Raw genomic sequence first — 23,370 nt, 5'->3', positions numbered from 1 at the left:
ATCCATCAAATTAGGTATCTAATTACTCCTCCCAAGCCCCTTCCTTATACCTTTTTTTTTTTTTTAAATAAAATCTATCCTTTATAAGCTACTGCTTTAATATAAGCCCATATTTCAAGTATTCAGACACTCAGGAGTTATAAAGAAATGGACAAATTTCAAAATTTTTCATTAGTTGTATTATTCAATTTCCCCAAACAAACACCTGCTCTATCAATTTTCACTTATAAATATGGCCACAGAAGCCTCCACAGTTGTAGCTAGTGACTGCAAACAGTCAAGTGGGGAGTTTCACACTAAGTCTTTTCGCACCATCTTCCTACTTATTCCTAGGAACTCTGCGAAACAGGTGCATCATCCCCATTTGATGGCAGAGGAAGAGAAGGCTCAGAGAGGAGTGGTAACTTGAACAAGGTCACAGAGCTGGGAAATGACAAACTGGGGTTTCTTACACCACCCCCAAGTCCATGTCCTTCCCTCTCTGTACTATGCTCTTTCTAGGCAGACTGGACAATGCTCCTTAGGAAGATACAACTGGCAGGAGCGTCCACAATCAATGAAGGTGAACAGGGGCCCGGGTGTGGCCTTCTTAGAACACAGAACTGAGAGGGCTCCTGGTGAGTGGCTTTTCCTAGCTAATGAACGAGAGACAGACTTCCATAGGGCGCCAGGGAGGCGGCGGTATCCAAGGAAACCCAGACCCGCAGTCACCTCTCTCATTTTTCTGCTCATGGACTGGCACCATTTTCTCCCCTCCACACTGGCTCACTGGGACCAGAGAAGCTCAGTGCGCTGGGATCCAGTCTTGCTCCTGCCCCCACACTCTCAGCCAGGGGCCCCACAGTCCTCTCACTGCCTCTGGCAGTCCCTACCAGTGTGAAGCTCTTGGGCGAGGCTGCCCAGCGCTTGACCGTGGTGAGGGGCCACTCCTGCAGCACTTCCTTGGTCTTCTCGTCCACACGCATCACTGAGTCCTTGGTGATGCCCAGCAGGCGAGGCACCAGCTTGTTCTTGCCTTTCATCTTTTCCTGCAACAGGAGATAACCAAGAGTCAGCCCTCCTCCTCTGAGCACATTCCATTTTGCCAAGCAATCAGCAACTTGCCCCTGTTTCACCTGCAGTCAGCCTACATACACCATACTTCAAAACAAGCAAGGCTAACAGAAAACCAAGGTTTTCAGGATAGGTGAGTAACTCACTCAATTAAAGGGATGGGAGTAGCCAATGCCGTGGCTCACTAGGCTAATCCTCCGCCTGTGGCACCGGCACCCTGGGTTCTAGCCCTGGTTGGGGTGCCGGATTCTGTCCCGGTTGCTCCTCTTCCAGTCCAGCTCTCTGCTGTGGCCCGGGAGTGCAGTGGAGGATGGACCAAGTGCTTGGGCCCTGCACCCGCATGGGAGACCAGGAGGAAGCACCTGGCTCCTGGCTTCAGATCAGCACAGTGCACCACTTGGGGGGGTGAACCAACGGAAGGCAGACTTTTCTCTCTGACTCTCTCTCACTGTCTAACTCTGCCTGTCAAAAAAAAAAAAAAAAAAAAAAAAAAAAGGGATGGGAGCTACAACAGATATTAGATGCCTGAAAAGACCTACACAGAGGCATGCTTCCCAGAAGGAGATGCTGATCCACAGAGCAGGTTGTTCCAGAACCCAAGACAGTGTGAGAAAGCAGGTGCAGGAGTGAAGAGATACCTACAGTAAAAGCAGCAAAGGTAAATTCCAGGTGTGATCACTCCCAGTAGCAAACTCAGTGTGTTAGAAAGCGGGACTAAGCCAGGATTTATGTAATTTAAAATGAACAACTCTGCCAAAGTAGAATCTTTGCATTATGAGGAAACAGTCTCTTCTTTTTATCTTATTTATTTTAAAAGATTCATTTATTTATTTGAAGGGCAAAGTTACAGAGAGGGAGAGACAGAGAGAGAGAATCTTCCATCTGCTGGTTCATTCCCCAAGTGGCTGCAAAGGCCAGGTCTGGGCCAAGCTGAAGCCAGGAGCCATTCATCCAGGTCTCTCACATGGGTATAGGGACCCAAGTACTTGGGCCATCCTCCACTGTTTTCCCAGGCACATTAACAGGTTATTGGCTTGGAACCAGTGCCCATATGGGATGCAGGTATCACAGGAAGTGGCTTAACTTGCGATGCCACATCACCAACCCCCTCTTCTTTTTAAAGGTCTCTGGAAACATCTTTCCATTTGCATTATTTGGCCTGGTATTTTCAGTATCCATTGGCTCTTAAAAACATTTTATGATTGGTTTTAATAATGTTTAAAGACAGCGTATTTGTATCTATTAAAATAATAGATCCCTATGTCACAATGATGCTGTAGCAAATTCAAAACAGATTAGTATCTCTGGAAGAACATATAGGTAGACACTTTTCTGATTCCTGCGTGAGAAATGACTTCATAGCAAAAACACTCAAACAAGAAGCCATAAAGGAAAAGATTGATTGCTTTAATTCAAAATCTATAAACACAGATGTTTTGATACATCTGAGACAGGGCAAGAGACCAGGAGCTTGCACAGAGAGGGAGAAAGAGAAGCAGAAGGAAAATAACAAACTCTCACCTTAAAAAAAAAGCCAACAACTAGAAAATATTTGCAATGAATATAATAGTAACAGACTTCCTATACTGCTTGTGGAGTATTTTCCTAAATCAACAAAAAGGACTATTGAAGCATATGAAAATGTTTTTAAAACAAACTAAATGATTAGCAAGTACATTCTGATTATATTAAATACTAGAGGTTTCTAAAACATTAATACTCGGAGTTGGGGCAAGTGTGAAGGAAGACCACTAGGGATGGAAGAAAAGATATCAAACCTACCCAAAGCCTTAAAAACAATCCTATTTTTGACACGTCATTCTTAAGAATCTTTTCTTCAAGTTACAAATAAGTGTAAAGATTATGACAGAAGGTGGTCAACCATAAGTTATCATAGTGAGAAACTAGAAATTACTCAGATTTTCAGTAACACAGGACTTCATGCATAAATTATGGTATATCCAGATAACATACTAGTCTATAACATTAGTCCTATTCTAGGAAAACCAGTGGTTTTACACAAATAAGTTATTCACAACATATAACATAAAAATAAAATTGTATTTGCACAGCCTCATCCTATGTGAAATAGATACTTGGCCATTACATGAAAAAAATGGTGGCACTGATCGTGTCATACGATTTCTATCATCTTCCTGCCCTTTCCCTTACTTCCAAAACACGGATATTCACTTAAAACACATGTTTTTGGTGTAGTTAGGAAAAATACTTTCCACATACTATTTGCTGAAATCTAGCAATGCCTCAACTGCAATTCTCAGAGGTGTACACACACACACACACATTCCCCCACACAAAGCACATGTGTACACATGGATGTGTGTGCACACCCTCGACAGGCACAGACACTTGGCACAGGACTGGAGCAAGCCATGTACTTAACAAGCATTATCCATTAATCTTATAACATCGCCAAAATGTTGGTACCATCATCATTTTTCATTTTGCAAATGAAGAGACTATTAAAGTGCCCAAGGCCAATAGCGGTGAGTGTGGTAAAGCCACAACTTGAACATAAATTTGAGTTGCTCCAAGTATCTGTGACTTTGAAAGCAGAAGGTCCACACCACAGCTTTGTGTCTTTGGGTGGATGTGAACAGAGACAAGGTGGACCTGCTCCCACTCCCACAGTCCCTATGGCACTTCATAAACTCAGCCGGAGATGGGCACAGCACATCCGAAGTTCCTCCCAGGAGGTACCAGGAATCTGTGCATAGCTGAGACGGGCAGCCACAGCACTTTTATAGCCTTCAGTCAGATTCTTTTTAAAAACAGCCAGTTCCACAAGGGGTAGAATCAAGACATGGCAGACAATGACAGTTAATCCAATTTGGCTTCAGGAGCCCTGCAGAGACCTAGGGCGAGAGGCTCTGGGCATCCAATTAAGCTACACGGGCTTGGCACAAGCTGAGCTGTTGGGACCCAGGAAGAGGATCAGAGGTAAAATATGGTCTGCAGCTGTTCCCTTTATGTCCTATCTCGTCTGCACTTCTCCCCACTGGAGGGGATCTGGGATGCGTGGACACAGAATTGCAAAGGACGGCCCCTGACTCTTGTCCCGATCATTCCAGCCTGTGGGAGGAATGCCATGGTGGACAGACAATGGGCAGTGGACATTCCAACAGCAGATCAGGACTGAGTGAAAGGGAATGGAGGGAACTCAAAAAATATGGAAACTGGCACCAGAGCCCACCATCAAAGGATGCAATTATTTCAGCGCCTACACACAAAATGCAGAGCAGCTGGAGAAAGTTAAAATAGCACAGGGCTCAGATCTAGAAGGACACGGTAGGATCTTTTCTGGTGCAGGGACTTGCCTTAGATCCTCAGCGCCTGAGATGTCAGAAAAGGAACACAAGATAATTGGGCTGCCTGTCCCATCCTGTGCCTCGGCTCTTGGTCTACCCTACACCTCTCCTTCCAACCTTCAACTACACACACCAGCATCCTTTTACCTCCAGGAGACAAAGGCAGACCACGGCAGGCGCCAGTGAAGACCCATCTAGCTCACATTCTGACACACAGAGGGAGACTGCAGCTGTGATTTCCGCCAGCCTCCTGGATGCCGGCCTCTTGAGGTGTCCCAGTTAGACAGGCTTTGTTTCAAAGATGCCCATGGAGGCAGGAGAAGGCAAAGGAGAGACAGGAACCCCTAATGAGCCCAGCCTCTCCTCTTTCAAACGGGGCTGAACCATGCCTGCAGGCTCAGCCCTGTGGCCAGCGCTGGGCTCTTCTCACAGGTGTGCAGATTGGCTGGTTGTTACATCACCTGTTCCTCATCTAGAAGACTGAGAATGGGGAGGAGGGAGGCTATCCGGCTCTGCTTTTGACACGCTGGGGCTCTTGGCTCCTTGCTTCAAAGTGGTCTAAGCTCAAAGGCTTCTCCTTGCCTATCCAGCCAAGGCTGCTGGAATTCTAGGCTGGCTCTGGCACCAAAGCACACTGGCTTGGCTGCTCTGCTCTTTCTTTAGCATACTATCTTCTTCAGAAGCACGGCAGCAAAGGATGGCTGTACTGGCCATTTTGCTTTTGGAAAAAGACAGGCAGCCCCATCTTGACTTAAGGCTCTGACATACTCATGTGTCCCCACCCCAACCCCACGGGGACATTCCAGATCAAGGGAAAATAGGGTCAGGTCCCCCAGCTGCCTCACTACGTGGCTCTGGCTACAACTGAGCTTTCAAAGGTAAAATTTAGAAGTGAGTAGGGCTACCCAAGGATTTTTCTAGAATGAAACAAGATCCTGTGCAGGTCATGGGAAACACCTGACACAACTGCTTCTGGGGCTTTGAATTACCAGGTCATGGGGAAATGCAGAAGTCAATGTAAGAGTAAGAACATAGGCATTGGGCTGTGTGGTCTTCTATATTATTTAAACTTTGTAAACAGTCACAATGTTATAGGTGAGTCAACTGAGGCTTAGAGATGAACAGCAGGCTCATCCAAAGTCAAATCACTAAATGGTAAAGGCGGGATCCAAACCCAGGTCTTTCTTTTCAAAGCGCAGGATTTCTTAGTCCATGAGAATACTGCTGCCTAGCGCTGTTCCCTGTGGATTCCTTACAGGGTTTCCAGACATTCTCTGTATCAAGGTGAGCCAACTACAGCCCAGCTAAGTCCAGCTTGTTGCCCATTTTTTATGCCTGACAGCTAAAAATAAATTTTTCATTTTTAAATGGTAAAACATCAGAAGAGGAATAGTTTATAATATGAAAATTACATGAAATTCAAACTTTTCTATAAAAGAAGCTCTATACGAACATAACCATGGGGGTCAACGCTGTGGTGTAGTGGGTTAAGCTGCTGTCTGCAGCACTGGTATCCCATATGGGTGCTGGTTCAAGTCCCAGCTACTCCACTTCCAATCCAATGCCCTGCTGATGTGCCTGGGAAAGCAGTGGAAAATGGCCCAAGTGCTTGTGTGCAATACCAAGAAGTTCCTGGCTTTGGACTGGCCCAGCTCCAGCTGTTGCAGCCATTTGGGGAGTGAACCAGTGGATGGAAGGCCTCTCTTCTTCCTTCCATCCCTCCTTCTCCTTCTCTCCCTCCCCCGGCCTGCCCACCCACTAACTTTGTCTTTGATACAAAATAAATAAATCTTTTTTTTTTTTAAAGAACATAACCATGCCCATTCTTTGACATATGGCCTGGACATGTGTTCACACTATGAGGGCAACAAAGCTGAGGAGCACAACTGGCAAAGCCTTAGCTGTTTAGTCTTCGGCCCTTGACAGTCTGTCAACCTCTGCCCTACACATCCTGGATGCCTAAAGTCCAGTAAGAAAGTGGAAGGATTCAGAGCCAGTGATGCAGAAGAGTGTGGAGGGCCAAGTGCCTGGGATAACCTAAACTGAAATCAGATGTCCTTACAACCAGGCACCACACTTGTCACTTAGCAGTCATGAGGGCTGAGCAAGGAATTATTATTTTTCAGATGAAGAAACTCAGATTTAGAGAGGTTAGCCACATTTCTTCTCATCACAGAAGTCTCTGCTATTTCTCAGGCCTCAGCTGGGATTCCAGACCAATCTCCACGTGCCAACATGTACTTTATATCGTAAAGTACCACACTGAATGTGAGGTCAAAAAAATGTCCTGATGCAGAAGAAAACATGATGAAGGTAGCCAAGAACACGTTGAACTAAGTCCTCCCAGAATATGTATGATTACTCTCATGACTGCAGGCAACAATTAAGTGCATTCAATATCAATGGTTAAATACTTAGTGAATTGTGATTGTACTGACATATTTAGAATTTCTGATAGAGCCCATGAAAGTAGTGAATGTGAAGCTGGAATCGTTCACTTTCAATTTATTTCCTAAGTTATGCCAATGGACCTACTTCACAATTCAAGGTTATAGTGAAGTTCAAAGTCTGAGATATTTTTTATGGCTTTAAAAACCCTTCTATCCCTAAGACATGTTTTTTTTTTTTTTTTTTTTCACCAAAGATTTTACTGATTTATTTCAGAGGTAGAGTTATAGAGATAGAGAGGGAAACACAGAGAGAAGGGTCTTCCATCTGCTGGTTCACTCCCCAAATGGCTGCAATGGCCAGAGCTGGACCAATCTGAAGCCAGGAGCTTCTTCCGGGTCTCCCACATGGGTACAGGGACCCAAGCACTTGGGCCATTTTCCACTGTTTTCCCAGGCCATAACAGAGAGCTGGATCAGAAGAGGAACATCTAAGCCATGAACTGGCACCCATATGGGATGCAGAGGCTCAGCCCATTATGCCACAGAGCCAGCCCCAAGCACATTGTGTTTTGTATGGTATTTTGTATGTGAGCTCTTATCAAGTATTCTAAATGGTTTTAGTGACTTCTATATATAGATGCACATAAAGGGTTCATTCACATGGGTGACATGTCTAATTGATTCAATTTGCCAATTTACTGAATTTAACAATAAATCTAATAATTAGTTTTGTGCTTATTGGTATAATACGTATAGGATTTGTGTGCTCAAACAAAGAAATCAAGACAGATCCAATATCATGTTCATGGATTCAAAGACTCACTATAAAAATTCTTCCCAAACAGATCTGTAAGCTTAATGCAGGCTGGTGCCACAGCTCACTAGGCTAATCCTCCGCCTGTGGCGCCGGCACACCGGGTTCTAGTCCTGGTCGGGGCACCAGGTTCTGTCCCAGTTGCCCCTCTTCCAGGCCAGCTCTCTGCTATGGCCCGGGAGAGCAGTGGAGGATGGCCCAAGTACTTGGGCCCTGTACCCACATGGGAGACCAGGAGAAGCACCTGGCTCCTGGCTTTGGATCAGTGCGGTGCGTCGGCCGCGGTGGCCATTGGAGGGTGAACCAACAGCAAAAGGAAGACCTTTCTCTCTGTCTCTCTCTGTCCACTCTGCCTGTCAAAAAATAAAAATAAATAAATAAATAAAAAGTTTAATGCAATGCCCATAACAGGTCTTCTATATAGAAAAGCTTATATATGGAAAGAACCTTAAAATAACTAAACCCATTTTGAAAATGAAAAGTGGAAGCAATCACTCTGCCAGAGGCTTACTAGCTAGCTCAAGTGATCAGGACAGCATGTTATTAGCAGAGGGACAGTCAAGTAGATCACGGAGCACAACAGCGAGCCCAGAGAGGCACACACCTTGCTACAACCAGGTCTATTCTCTACCTCTAATCACTACACCAACCACAGATTTATCTTGCTTAAGCCCTAAAATGTCTATGGAGAACAAATTTATTATGTTTTTTTTTTTTTGTAATCACAAGGTTTTCTGTTATTACTCTAAATTCACTAACCTATATTCAAGACTCACACCATTTTTTCTAGCATATCGCTAAAATGAACTTTGTATAAAAGCTGATGCCATTAAGAGAAGATGAAGTGACTTCAAAAGATGAGTTGCATACTTTAAGGATTACAGAAAATCAAAAAAGCAGAAGACAACTGATGCCACGATCAGGGGACACTGAAAATCTGTCTCACCTGTTTCTCTGAGAGGTTCGACTCATCTGCTACTGGCAGCCCTTCTCAGTAGGAAATGAAAAGTGATCCTTCTAGCATGAACAGTTCTACCCCTGTGTCCACAGTGCCAGCACGCAGGCAGGATCACGGAGCCTGGCGACCACCTCTTTAGTAAGGCCACCCCATCCTCAGTGGCCACAAAGATGGCCTGTGAACCAGAGGGACCTGAACTCGAGTCCTGCTCCTGTAGTTATCAGCCTAGAGCCATGGCTGAGTCACTGGATCTCTCTGGTCTCTGCTCATTTATACAAATAAGATATTAGTATCTCTTCCACTGGGTTGTTGATAGATTTGAGTGAGATATGCCTGTCATATGACGGCTGACTAAATATGATCATTACTTTTTTTTTTTTTTTTTTTGACAGGCAGAGTGGACAGTGAGAGAGAGAGAGAGACAGAGATAAAGGTCTTCCTTTACCGTTGGTTCACCCTCCAATGGCCGCCGCGGCCGGCGTGTTGCGGCCGGTGCACTGCGCTGATCCGATGGCAGGAGCCAGGTGCTTCTCCTGGTCTCCCATGCGGGTGCAGGGCCCAAGGACTTGGGCCATCCTCTACTGCACTCCCTGGCCACAGCAGAGAGCTGGCCCGGAAGAGGGGCAACCGGGACAGAATCCGGCGCCCCGACTGGGACTAGAACCTGGTGTGCCGGTGCCGCAAGGCGGAGGATTAGCCTAGTGAGCCGCGGCACCGGCCTGATCATTACTATTAATACGGGGGAGTGGAGCCATTACTACTTAGATAGTACCAGTGCCATTCAGTGATTTATTTATCGTGCCACACTCCTACTCACCATGAAACATGCATCTCCTAATTCTTTTTCCTAAAAACAAAGTGAGTGGCACATGCTTTCTTCACTGGGGGCCCAGCATTCACTGGTGTAAAACCGAACTCTTTGTATGACAGAACTAATTAGCATGAATCAGAGGTCTCTCTGAGGCCTAACATTGTGATTCTTTCTGTCTCTCAATGCAATAGCTTGCTCCAGTTTGAGAGCAGGCCAAGAATGCCATCCCAGGGGACAACCACACTTCCTCTTTTTTGTAGTTTTCTTAGCTGTGGCCAAAGAAACCGCCTCCACCCTCCCTGTCTTGGGCCCTCCAACTTCAGTCCCCAGGAGCAGCTATAACACAGCTGGTGCCCCTCCCACTTGCCGAGAGCAATACAACAAACATCACAGCGTAGCAGGGCTTCCTCCAGGGCCTGGATTCACAGCAAAATATGTAGAAATCAGTGAAACCCACCAGATGGATGACTCAACAGAGAACCTGAGGTCGGGAAGAGCAAAGGCGGGAGGAAGCTGAGGGCGGGATTTACAAATCAACTGAAGATGACACCCAGGGAGGGCCCATCTCGGCTTGCTCAGAGGTTGAATTTCCAAGATACACTTCTTTTCTCCCAGTAGGAAGAGAAACAATTCCCATGGAACAGAGCTGAAGGCCACAGACAGTCCCATGACCTGTACTGAAGCACCCAAGTTACAGTTCTGTGTGTACTACATGGGATTCGCCTGCAGTGGTCAACAATCTTCACTTAGTCCAGGGGACTCTTTTTTTTTTTTTTTTCAAAGTTTGTTTATTTAAAAGACAAAGCTACAGGGAGAGGGAGAGGGAGGAAGATAGAGGAGAGAGATGAGAGGAACAGAGTGAGGCAGAGAGCGAGGAGATAGGGGAGAGGAAGGAGAGAGAGAAAGCAGAGAGAGGGAGAGAGAAAGAACACTTCCATCTGCTGGTACAACTGGGTCTATACCAGGCTGAAGAAGGGCTGCAGGAACTCCATCAAGGTCTTCTGCATGAGTACAGAAACACAAGTGCTTGAATTCACCTGCTGCTTCCCAGGGTGTGCATCAGCAGGAAGCTGGATTGGAAGCAGAGGCAGGACTTGATCCCAGGCTATCTGATTATGGGATGCAGGCATCCTAAGTGGTGGCTTAACCTGTGGTACCACAACACCTACCTCTGTCCACAGGGATCTTGACAGTCATTGTGAAGCATTCTCAGGGTAAGTGAATTCAGGTCAAGTGACTACAGAGCACTGACAGTGACCTAAGCCAAGGCACAGCTGCCTGGAGGCCTGTGGGCAGTTGGACTCACCTGTCAGCCTGGTAGCTCATGCCCTTCATGTATGTGCTGCAGCTAAACTCAGGTCACTGTGCAGGCTCAAGGCCACATGTGCCAAGGCCAGGGGTCTAGACGGCAAACCATGCTTAACACAAACACTGTCATGAAGCAAAAAGAAGTGGCAAGGTAAACTCCGCCCCCTCCCCCCCTACACTCACCTTCACCAGGAAGAAAGATACGCCGTACGTCCGGAGGGACCGGGCGAGTTTGACGTACTTGACCTTGGCTTCTATTTCACTCATCTCTCCACAGTTCTTATGCTCCTGCAAAAGTGACAGAAGCCAGGGACCCGTTATTGCAGCTGTGCCAGCAGGTGGACTTGGCGAGAGGCAGTTACCACCCATGGTGCACACACTGGCCATGAACCATCAGGAGGTGGTGTCTGTGAATATGATCCCTCTGTGACCCTTGCTTCTGGGGGCTGGGGGCCAAAGCACACAGAAAATTTGAGCTCAGCCTTTCAAACTGGAGACAGGGCCCAAACAGTCTGCATACTCCACCACTAACCACAGTAACAGAGGCATGTGTGCAGGAGGGCAGGTCCAGTGTCCCCAGATGTCACCAGATTTTCCAAGGACTCCATGTCTCAACATTATGATAACTAGAAAAACTGTCTTCTTGAGAGAAGCATCACTTCAAAACAGGGACCCAAAAATGTCCCAGAGAAGAAGGTACAGGCATGCCTTGCATGCCAGTGACCGGAAACCACACTGGGTTAAAAAAGTAAGCCCAACACCCATAAAACGGACATTGTAGTTTATACTAACATCTCCAGCTCAAACATGACTTTGAGATCTTGGATTCATGAGTGTGGCCATCCCACGGTGATGGGGCTTTTTAAAAATTATTATTATTATTTTGCCAGCTGCTTAGGATGGACATGTCCCTGATTTTTAGAATAATCCTGGATTTTCAAGAAGCACCAGTTTCCAAATTCTACCTTTAAAATCCAAATCTTAGGACAAAGAAGCCACTTCCATTTCCTCCTCAATGCATTTTAATGGTCTACCACCTTGTTTTAATGCTACCAAGAAAATGCCTTTGAAATTAAATGTATGCACATCTTTCTCAGAAGGGCTAAGTAACCTTTAGCAAGAAAGTCTAGATTAAGATAATAAATCTGCCCAAAGTAAAACTGTCAGCTTCTTTACTCTTGAGTCACTAATCATTTATTATATAAGAGCACACACACAGGGTACAAAACCATCACGTGCGAAGGGCCCTCGTGCTAATGAATGAGGACATGGAGTGAGGAGAATAATAAATTTCCGTCCATTTCCAATACCTGAAATATTCTCTTTTCAGCTCCTCTCTGCTTGATGTATTCTTTGGGCAAGAATTCCTTTAGACTGAGAGAGAGAAATAAGAAAAAGGTAAGGCATTTATCATGTGCTGTGAGGAGAAGCAAAGAAAAGAGTCTTAATAAAACTCAGTGAAGTTACTAACTCGCCCTATATTTTATAGTGTAATTAATAACAGACTGCTGCATCCTACAATGCGTTTAGACAAGGACATGGTAAAAACCAGCCTGATTAAAAAAGGTCAAGCCAACATCTGAAAGACTAAGAAATTTCTGGAATATGTTGTGAAATGAAAACAAACAAAGGGCACCAGAATATACAGTATGTTTCCCTTTGTAAGAAAAGGAAGGAAATAAGTTTTATTTTAAAAACATTGTATTATCTACATATTTTTATTTTTTAAAATATTTATTTGAAAGGAAAGAGGTAGAGGCAGAGAGATATTTTCCATTTGCTTATTCACTTCCCAAATGCCCACAACCGCCCTTGCTAGAGCCAGCTCAAAGCCAGGAACCTGGAACCCCATCTGGGTCCCCACATGGGTGGCGGAGGCCCAAGCACCTGGGCTGTCCTCTGCTACCCTCCCAGGCACACCTGCAAGGAGCTGGATCAGAAGCAGAACAGCTGGGAATGGAAGCACCGCTCCCCTGTGAAGTGTCTGCATCAGCAGCTTAACCGGCTGCACCACAAAACGCTGGCTGTTACCCCAGGTACTAATAAAAAATGGGTCTCCATAGGAAGAGGCAAAGACAAGGCGAAGGGGAGAAAGACACAGCCCTTGTATTACAGTTTTTACTTTGAAACCACATGAAGTCACAAAAAAAGGAACACCTAAAAATCTGAAGCAAATTGAAACAAATGAACTTAACAGTATACCATGCTGACAGCATAACTACAAGGCAAAGAATTGTTTCTGACTAACTTTTTTTCTTTTTGGACAGGCAGAGTTAGACAGTGAGAGAAAGGTCTTCCTTTTTCTGTTGGTTCACCCCCGAAATGGCTGCCACGGCCTGCGCGCTGTGCCAATCCGAAGCCAGGAGCCAGGTGCTTCCTCCTGGTCTCCCACAAGGGTGCAGGGCCCAGGCACTTGAGCCATCCTCCACTGCCTTCCCGGGCCACAGCAGAGAGCTGGACAGGAAGAGGAGCAACTGGGACAGACTCCAGCGCCCCAACCAGGACTAGAACCCATAGTGCCGGTGCTGCAGGTGGAGGATTAGCCTAGTGAGCCACGGCGCCGGCCTCTGACTAACTTTGAAAAGCAGACTTTTGAGTATTCATCCCTGGTGGGGCACATCTTAATAATAAAATGAATCAAAGATTTCATAGTAAAATATGGATATTTTAAAAATAACACCATCTTTCCTTCTCTCTGTAAGCACACACATATATGATTAAGATATTAAATCATATATAAGTGATTATGTTTGTTGTTAGAAACTAAAATTTTCAGTTTAAGAGATACAAGTAAATGTGAAGCAAGAAGACTTGAAAAAAGTGCCACAATTCTCATCTGAACTGGAAAGACTGGCCTGGATGCAATTCATTTTTTTTTCCTGAAAACGTTTTCTATCTATGCTGTGGATAAGACCAAGAACGAGTACCAGCTGGTAGGACTCAGTCCCTACTCAGAGCCATGGCCAAGGGGTGTCTCAAACACCATCGCTACCAACAGGAACCCAAAACCTTGGAGAAATGATGGCTTCCAGGTCTGGTCAGGAAACATATCAGATGTTCTGTGAACTTCCGGCATGTTAGGTTGGGGAAGCTAACACAGTAACGCAGTGTCAAAGCATTCCCATGGGCCAAAAATGAGACAATTTTAATGACTTTACATAAAAGGAAAACAAATTAATGAGCCCACTGCCCAGCTCCAACAACTACCAGCTCATGGCCAGTCACTTGCTTCTCCACCCACAGGCCCTGTCCTGGATTAATTGGAAGCCAATCCCAGATATCATACGGTTAATTTCATGTAATGAGGTAATTTCAGCATCAGAAAAAGGATGAACGTAGTAAGTGAAAAACAGATACATAAAATCCACACAGATTTTAAAAAAACCTTTGGGCATCACAGGTTTCCAGGGCACAAATGACACCGAAAAACCGATAAAGGGAAAGAAATAACCATGAATGCAGGCATTTGTATCTGCTGATGAGGGAAAGTGACAGCTAAATAAATGCAGCAAGAACAATGGAAGCGCAGAACCATTGCTTCACAACTCTTAACATCATCAGAAGAGGAAAGCAAGTTTCAAAAGCCACTGAAACCAAGAAATAAGCCGAAGGAGAACTTTATAACAGATGAGTTTGGTACCATCTAAACTCACTGGCCAGTTTTAGCATTAATGAAACTAGGGCAAGACGACTATTCTGGTCTCCTGACTGAACCAATAGCACCACCTAGGAATTATTCTGGGCAACAACAAAACAGGACTATATGCTTGCATCTGAATTTAATACACTCTAGATCTAATTACTAGCTTTTACAAAAAGAGGGAGAGAGGAACATGGTCAATGACACCATCAGGATCTAGTCAGCAAACCCAAACACAGGAAAGAGTATAAAAATAACCCGGGTTCATGACAAAGAAATGATCTGGTGGTGGTGGTGGTGGTGAGAGGACACAGTAATAAATGATACAAGGTTTAAGAAACATACCTAAAGCTATGGCAACAAAAACAGTACAGGACTGATTTAGACGTACAGAACAGACGAAGAGAATTCAGAGTCCAGAATTTGTGGCCAACTGACCTTCAACAAGGACCTAAGACAATCGGAGTGTTCATTTGTTCTTAAAACAGTGATGCTGGGGCCGGCGCCGCTGCTCACTAGGCTAATCGCACACTGGGTTCTAGTCCCGGTCGGGGCGCCGGATTCTGTCCCGGTTGCCCCTCTTCCAGGCCAGCTCTCTGCTGTGGCCAGGGAGTGCAGTGGAGGATGGCCCAAGTGCTTGGGCCCTGCACCCCATGGGAGACCAGGAGAAGCACCTGGCTCCTGCCTTCGGATCAGCGCGGTGCGCTGGCCGCAGTGGCCATTGGAGGGTGAACCAACGGCAAAGGAAGACCTTTCTCTCTCTTTCTGTCTCTCTCTCTCACTGTCCACTCTGCCTGTCAAAAACAAACAAACAAACAAACAAAAAACCACAGTGATGCTGGGGCAACTGAAGAGCCACGAAGCAGCAGCAGCGGAAGAGGAAGAGGAAGAGGAAGAGCGGAGTGAGAGGATGCTGCAGAAGCTGGCTCCTTATACCATACACTACAACTCACTCACAATGGATGAAATACATAACTGTAACACAACTTCATCAGAAAAATAACTATTTCTGAAACTATAAAATGCTCAGAAGAAAATACTGGAGTAAGAGTGAAACTGACACCTTGTGTTTGATTATTGTGTACAGCCCTTGTCTATATTCCTGCAAATCAGCATTTTTTACTTGTCAACACTATCTGTTCTGCAGCATTAAGCCTGTGATCATGAAGCAAACTGAAAGTATGTTATCATGAAAACTAAACAGAAAAAGAAGGCAGGAGGAGGGAGGGAAGCATCATTATATTCTCAGATTTGCACCCATGAAATACATGAAATCTGTTCTCTTTACATTAATATAAAATTAAAAAGTGAAAACACAGAGGCATATGTTTACTACTGTGGGCTAAGATATTTGAGACATGACCCCAAAAGCACATGCAGCAGAAGAAAAAAATAGATAAAATTGATTGCATCAAAATTATAAACTTTTGAAATGCAAGGGATGGCATCAAGAGAAAATAGAGCCCATAGAAAGAAAAATTTCCCTATTATGTATCTGATAAGGAATTGAATCCGGAATATATAAAAATGCTTGCAATTGAATAAAAAGACAAATTAACCAGTTAAGTAAAAAGGACAGAAGATTTGAACCTACATTTCTCTGAAGATGGTAAATAAATGGCCAATAAGCACATGAAAATAAGTTCAACAGCATTAGCCATTTCATTTGGGATCTACAAAGAAAAGTCATACCACAATATTCCTGCATACCCAGAAAGGCGGCTACAATCAAAAAGGTAGACAACAACAAGCGCTGACAAGGGCATGGAGAAATGGAACCTCATGCACTGTACACCAAACAAAAGCTTGTACCCAAACATTCACAGCAGCTTTATTCACAATAGCTACAAGACAGAAGCAACTTAAATGTCATCCGCTGATGAATGGGTAAATAAAATGTGGTTTGCCCCTACCAGGGGAAATTACTTAGTAATCTAAAAGAATTGCATAATGAAGTCTGGTCAACCTACAAACCACTTCTATTGACAAAATTTAAATATATTGTGGCTTCATCGCGAGATCTCAACTCAGTACACAGGAGGGATCTATCAGCAGCAGCCTGGATGTATGGGTAAGAATGAACAAGAGAGAAAACACCATGACAGAAGGGGAAGCCGAGTCACAGACAAGTGAAGACTTAGCGGAGATCATGGTGGAGAGCTCAAGAGAGCCTCAGCCTGCCTGACCAGGAGCGGGTCCTTGCAGGACACAATTGAAACAATGAGGACTGTGGGTGGCCAGTGCTGTGGGCCTGTGGACAGCAGCTCCTATGCCATCAACAGAGACCTGGTCGAGGATGTAGGATGGGAAAAGCACCCCAAAGGGGCGCCACAGCAAGCCCTTTCACAACAATCATTACTACTAGGATGGCAGCCTGTGGTGGGCCGGCAGGCACAGAAGATGCTGGACACCTACGGCCAGAAAGCCCTGTGTGTTGCAACACGCACCCTCCCATTAAAACTCTGCAAAACACTCCTGTATGAACTGGCCACCCACCTTTTCTTCAGGAGACATAGTAAACAGCTTCCACAGGGACCCTCCAGGCATGACATGAGCTGATGTTGATTCTGGGAATTTCAAGTGTGTTAAAATACGGGATGTGTGTCTCTGTGCATGCATGCGTTGGGTGTGCACTCAGTGTGCATTTCCCCAGTAAGTCTTCAAGGTGCATGGGGCTACAGAGGGGGGAAGGAGCAGGTAGCCGTCATCCCCCCAACTTTCCTGCCAAGCAGCTGTTGCAGCCCCATGGTTGCTTTCCTCACCAATCCTGGGTTTGCAAGGCTCCGGTGCATCTAGGATGTGTGTGCAAGTGAAATCTTTCAGCTTCCCCGAGAAAATGGGTCAGATTGTTAAACTTGATTGGAAATATTTTTTAATTAAGCAAGCACTGGCCAAGCACAGTTCCTCCCACTGGCACCTTGGCCGGCGCCGCGGCTCAACAGGCTAATTCTCTGCCTGTGGCACCAGCACACCGGGTTCTAGTCCTGGTCAGAGAGCCGGATTCTGTCCAGCTTCCTGTCCAGCTCTCTGCTGTGGCCCGGGAGTGCGGTGGAGGATGGCCCAGGTCCTTGGGCCCTGCACCTGCATGGGAGACCAGGAGAAGCACCTGGCTCCTGGCTTCAGATCAGCGTGGTGCACCAGCTGCAGCGGCCGTTGTGGGGTGAACCAACGGAAAAGGAAGACCTTTCTCTCTCTCTCTCTCACTGTCCATTCTGCCTGTCAAAAAATAAAAATAAAAATAAAAAATAAAGTCCCACCTTAGGGGCTGGCACTATGGCATAGCAGGTAAAGCCACCACCTGCAATGCCAGCATCCCATATGGGCCCTGGTTCCAGTCCCGCAGCGTCTCCACTTCTGATGTAGCTCCCTGTTAATGGCCTGGGAAAGGAACGTGGGCGACTTGGATGAGGCTCGTGGGCGACTTGGATGAGGCTCCTGGCCCCTGGCTTCAGCCTGGCCCAGCCTTGTTCGTTGCAGCCATCTGAGGAATGAACCAGCGATAGAAGATCCTTCTCTGTGTCTGCCCCTCTATCTCTGACTTTCAAAATAAGTCAGTCCCATCTTAAAGAGAGCAGTTACCTTAAAATGCTGCATTCAGACCTTACTTCTCCAAAACCAAATGCCAGCCTTTATTTTCTTTTTAAAAGGACTGTCCTATCTGAATGCATTGGTAATAACCCATCCTCTATTCCAACGTAAGGAGATCAGTCAAGGCTCTTCTTACTCTCTCAGAGCCATGGGAGGTTGAAAGTGTGCAGCCAACAGACTCCTCTCTCTCGAACCCTGACTCCTACACTGGCCCAGCTGGCTGTATGAGGACACTTCAAAAAGTTCATGGAAATGGGCGACGAAAAGATAAGTTCATTTTGTTGTAAAAAATTCTGAAGTCTATGCAGTTTTAAGATACACATTTTCCTTAAACTGGGTATGCATGGATCTCAAGTTTTTGTGTCACAATAAGTCTATCTTTTAATTACATTTTCCATGAACATTTTGAAGTGCTCTCGTGTAGGACAGGATTACTTAACATACTGAGAGGTGTAGGAACTATGCTAAAGCAGTGTAAAAAGTGAGCTACCAAATGCTTCCTAATGGTAAATATTTACAAAGAATTATTAGATGAGGGTGAAACAACTTGCAAAAAACTTAATAGAAAAAAAATTCACAAACATCTCCAAATATTCTGTCCTGAGGCTGCCTCACCATTGTTTTTAACTATTCTGTTCTATCTATCTGTTTGTTTATTTGACAGAGTTAGAGACTGGGGGGTAGGGAATCTTTCATCTACTGATTCTCCGAAGGGCCACAACTTCATCTGGGTCTCCAATATGGATGGCAGGGGCTCTAGCACTTGGGCCATCTTCTGCTGCTTTTTCCAGTAGCATTAGCAGGGAGCTGGATGGGAAGTAGAGTCCAGCTGCATCACTTATGATCCATCTCCTTGCTAATGTGCCTGGGAAAGAAGAATATGGCTAAGTGCTTAGGCCTCTGCACCCCTATGTGGGAGACCTGGATGAAGCTCCTGCCTTTGATGTGACAATTTGTGGAGTGAACAAGTGGATGGAAAATCTTTCTAACTGCCTTTCAAAGAAATATAAAAAGTCTTAAAGAACAGAAGAAATGGGGGCACCTGCTTGCATGGGATACTGGCATCGCAGGTGGCACTTAACCCATGGAGCCACAATGCCAGCCCCTAGATGATGTATTATTTGTGAGTCATATAAAACAGACACTGCAGAAACCCAACCAGTTTACTCACACAAAGTATTTTCACCCTGCAACAAGAGAATGGCACATGAAAGCCCAGGTTCAAAGGTAAAATAAATGGTTTCTGAAAGGTATGTGGCACGTGCTATGACTCTACACTTTAAGCAACTTTTTGGATTATCCAACCTAAAGTCCAAATCATTTGTTAAATGTTTTGACTGTTCCAGGTGCTTTGCATATATAATAGATTAATTAAATCCTGACAATGACCCTAGAAAGAAAAAATTCCATTTTATACATGGATAATGCAGCTCAATGACATAGAGTTGTCCAGAGTCCCAGCCCTCAAGTGAAGCCTCATCGGTGGGCTCCAAAGACGGTGGTGTATGCACTGCACACCCTGGCCCTCCGAGGAATTCTTCAATCACCCCAGGTGATGAATATCTGAGACCATCTCCATTGGAGGAGCCCCAGACATACTCCTCACATCAGGAAAACAGGGACCAGATGGTACAGTTGCATTTTTAGAATTGTCTGAAATCAGCAGAATCAAGGAGGGTGAATTTAATAATTGACATGTTTGAAGAAGCAGGATCTGGAATCGAATCCAGATGTTCACTAAAACCTTGCTTCATTTTAAGGAACAGTTGTTATCTTATGTCATGTATTTAAAATATGACGTTTTGATATACAGAGTGAAAAAACTACTATAATCAACTAATGAACAAGCCTCTCCTCTCATGAAGTTACTTTTGTGGCAAAGGAAACTAAAATCTACTTCTAACCAATTTCCAGTGTAGGGAAGTAATAACATAGCCCCTGCGCTGTGTGGAGCTCCCAGACTTGGCCTACGTAACTCGGAGTCTGCACCCTTCTCACTCCATCCTCCCCCGGCTTCCCCTTCTACTCTTTTATTTTATTTATTTATTTTTGTAAAATTTACTTTCCGTAAGTGAGATCATGCAGGATTTTAACTGCTATGCCTGGCTTATTTTCCTTGAGGACATAATACTCTCTAGGTTTTTCCAGCTTGGTGCAAATGGGCAGAATCTCCTTTCTGTAAGGCCAAGTCATGTTCCATGGTGTATAAAATAGAATCTCATTTTCTCAAATAAAATGTAGGCAACCTCTCTAATTCCCCAACAGGGGGCACAAACTTGTTTTCTGGTTTGGCAACAAGTTACAAGTACATGGGGAGGCAGCTGTGGCCTGAAGCATGCTAACTGCCCCGAGTGGCCACCTTGTAGCAGCACGACAGTGGGCAGATCTTCACTGCTTTGAACTGTTTTAATGACCAGAAAAGCAGGAGGAGTGCTACCCAAGAGTGCAACTGTGAGATATGAAATATCCACATATGAGATATCCACATATGAGATACCCACAAGGGACGCCCCCTCATTCAGGAGTGGCGAGGGCAGTCACAGGAACACATGAAGGAGGAAGCAGAGCATCCACCCAGCAGCAGGCAGAGGCATGGAGGGGAGAGAAGGCAGAGATGGACAGGGACCATGGCACCCAGTGAGCACCCAGGTTTCCTTCTCCAAACTTTGTTCATCGCCAAGTAATCAGCAGCAGCTTCTCAAATCTGGGATCCCACAAGGTTCTCAAAGTGCGGTCCCAGGATTAGGAGCCCCGGCACCACCCAGGAATGTGGTAGAAATACTCCTTCACAGCTTTCTCACAAAGCTGGGGAAGCAGAGGCTCTGGCAGGAGGCCAGCTTTCAGGGAGCCTCTCTACAGGTTCTGATGCAGACTGAAGTTGGACAGCCACTGGGACAGGGGGTTGAAAGCTCAGACTACAGAACCAGACACACCTGGATTTCAAGCCAGGCCTGTGTGACAGAGTACTGGTTACATTTTGTTAACTGAAGCTGTAACAAAGGAAATACAGAGTTAGGAAATGCTCAGAGAAAGAAAATGGCATGCATGTTTGTGTATTACTCCATTGGGACTGCTATGAGAAGAAATTCCTTCTCACAGTTCTGGAGGCAGGCAAGTTCAAGATCAAGGTTCCAGCAGGTGAGGTGCCTGGTGAGAGCTGCTTTCCCTAGAAGGGAAGGAAGCTGTGTCCTCGCAGGCACAAGAGGCAGAGGAGCCCAGCCAAATGTGGCAAGCAGTCTCATTCACTTCTTAACCTTTAAAAGTTCACTTTTTATTTGAAAAGCAGAGAGGCAGAGAAAGATCTGCCACTCACTGGTTCACTCTCCAAATGCCTCCAACAGCCAGGACCAGGCCAGAAAGAAGCCAGTAGCTGGGAGCCAAGATATAATCCAGGTCTCCAGCATGTGTGGAGGGAACCTGGTACTTGAGCTGTCATTGCTGCCTCCCAGGGCATCCATCAGCAAGAAGCTGGAAACAGAAGCTAAGTCAGGAGTCAAACCCAGGCACTCAGAGCTGGGATGTGTGTATCCCAGAGTCAACGCCTTATCAAATGGGGCCCCCAAGAAGCCTCATCTACCAAGGCCTTAACCCCATTCTGGAGGGAGAAGCCCTCATGGCTTACTCACTTTCAAAGGCTCCACCTAGACTATGATCACGTCCAAACCACAGCAAGTGCATCTGAAGACCTATCATAACAGATCTGTGGTCCTGAACCAATCCAGGTGACGTGTAATGTCAGGACAGCTACTGCCCAGGAACTTGGCTCAAGGCTGCATAGATTCTGAGGTGGAGGTTTCAAAGATCTAGAGTTTAATGGAGGGAGGGATGCGGGCATCAGGTGTAGGAGCTGTGCTGGGAGATGGTCATCACCTGAGAGGAGGACACAGGACAGCATAGAACAGTAAGAAAACCACAGAGCAAAAAGGTATGCAAATGGCCTTTTTTACTGCATTCTACTTTGCATTTAGTGGAGGATGGTGGTGAGAAACAAGAGTTAAAAGAGCACTGATAAAGAAAATCGAAGCTGAACCGCCTGCTTCACTGTTACTTTGAAGACAGAGAATCAACAGCCAAATTATCCTGACAAAAGCACGCAGTGGACCAACTCCAAAGGGGGAAGATGTGTTTGAACAGATGCCAAGCAAAAAACCAACTTGAGGCCTCCTACTGTGTCAAAAGCTTTGCTTGTTGACAGTAGAATTACTTGAGTTTGTGGGGGAAAATTTCCAAGTCCACTCTAAATTCTTTCACAACAAAGATTCACAGCCTGGCTTGCTTTGTTTGCCTGGTAAAAGACTTCTGAGGAATACACACCAGGACAAAGGAGACACAATCATCAAGGGTGACAGTGGTTTCCTCCACCAGGGACCTGCCTGCCTGCACCGAGCACTGGCCCATTTTTCCCCATAACATAGACAGATGGAACTTTTCTTCCGGCCTTCTTTATTTACTAGCTTTGCATTTGCCACATGTTATATACCCAACCTCAAGGCACACACACCTGGACTACTGCAATGGTCTTTTTCAAAGAAACATTAATTATCAGACATTTCAAATCACAGACAAGTATATGCCTCATAACTTACAGGATCGTGCTTCAAAAAGGTCATGGAAAATGGCTATGATGAGAGAACTGTTCATGGCTTTCAATGCACCAAAATAAATTTATTTCACTCCATTTTTTTTCCATGAATTTTTCTGAAGTACTCAAGTGGATCTACTGCTGAGGAGAAATGCATGTTAACATGTGGCCACATTTGCCTTGTAACTGCCACCTTCTTCTATGGGAGAAACAGAGATGACAGGTCTAGCTGGAGTCCCACAGTCCTCTCTTTCTTGAAGTTACTGTCCATGGTTATTTTAATGTCTTCTAAAACAATAATGTATCCTGCTTCTCTTTATGTGAATATTTTTAAGGACAACAATTCCTATTCTGCAATGTCTTGTCTTCCCTATAATGAATGTTGGTGTTTTTATACTTTACACTCAGGCCCCTCTGACAGCCATAGAACACTATGCCCTTATTAAATTTGCATTTTCTGAATTATTTATAGGATGATTATCTTTTTATATTTTTAGAAGCCAATTGAATTTTCTGCTGTGTAAAGTGCCTACTGATAGCCTCGTGATCTTTTTCTTGGAGGATTTTTTGCTTTTTAATTATCTTCTGGATATTAATTTGTTCTTAGTAGTATGCATTGCAAATATGTATTTTTTTTCTGATTTGGGATTCACTCTTGGTGATACCCTTTGCCTAATAAATAATTTTAATAAAGGTAGGCTCACCAAACCTCTGAACTACTTTATCAATGTATGCTAACAAGATTAATTACTTACTTTTAAAAAAATTGTGATGGTTATAGGAATCCTCCACTTATCTTCAATTAGCCTTGGCCATTCTTGATTCTTGACTACTTCATATTGATTTTTTAATAGCTTTATTAAGATATCCACATTGAGAATAGGTTTTCAAACTACC

The 23,370-nt window shown here is 44.9% G+C and overlaps 1 protein-coding gene across 26 annotated transcripts in view; it reads right to left on the bottom strand.

The window, feature by feature from the left end:
* TLN2 (talin 2) overlaps positions 1 to 23,370 on the bottom strand; it is a 480,480-nt gene that overhangs the window by 163,433 nt on the left and 293,677 nt on the right. For all 26 annotated transcript variants that reach the window (XM_070054308.1, XM_070054305.1, XM_070054330.1 and 23 more), the window contains 3 exons: positions 11,974 to 12,037; positions 10,847 to 10,951; positions 873 to 1,028 (listed from right to left, as the gene is read on the bottom strand). In XM_070054308.1, coding sequence (XP_069910409.1) covers positions 873 to 1,028; positions 10,847 to 10,951; positions 11,974 to 12,037 — 325 coding nt within the window. The remainder of the gene's footprint in view (positions 1 to 872; positions 1,029 to 10,846; positions 10,952 to 11,973; positions 12,038 to 23,370) is intronic.

Source organism: Oryctolagus cuniculus, chromosome 12 (assembly GCF_964237555.1).
Source record: "Oryctolagus cuniculus chromosome 12, mOryCun1.1, whole genome shotgun sequence".
Lineage (NCBI taxonomy): Eukaryota > Metazoa > Chordata > Mammalia > Lagomorpha > Leporidae > Oryctolagus > Oryctolagus cuniculus.
Note: the sequence above shows the minus strand (reverse complement) of the source record. Positions and strands in the feature narration are given on the sequence as shown.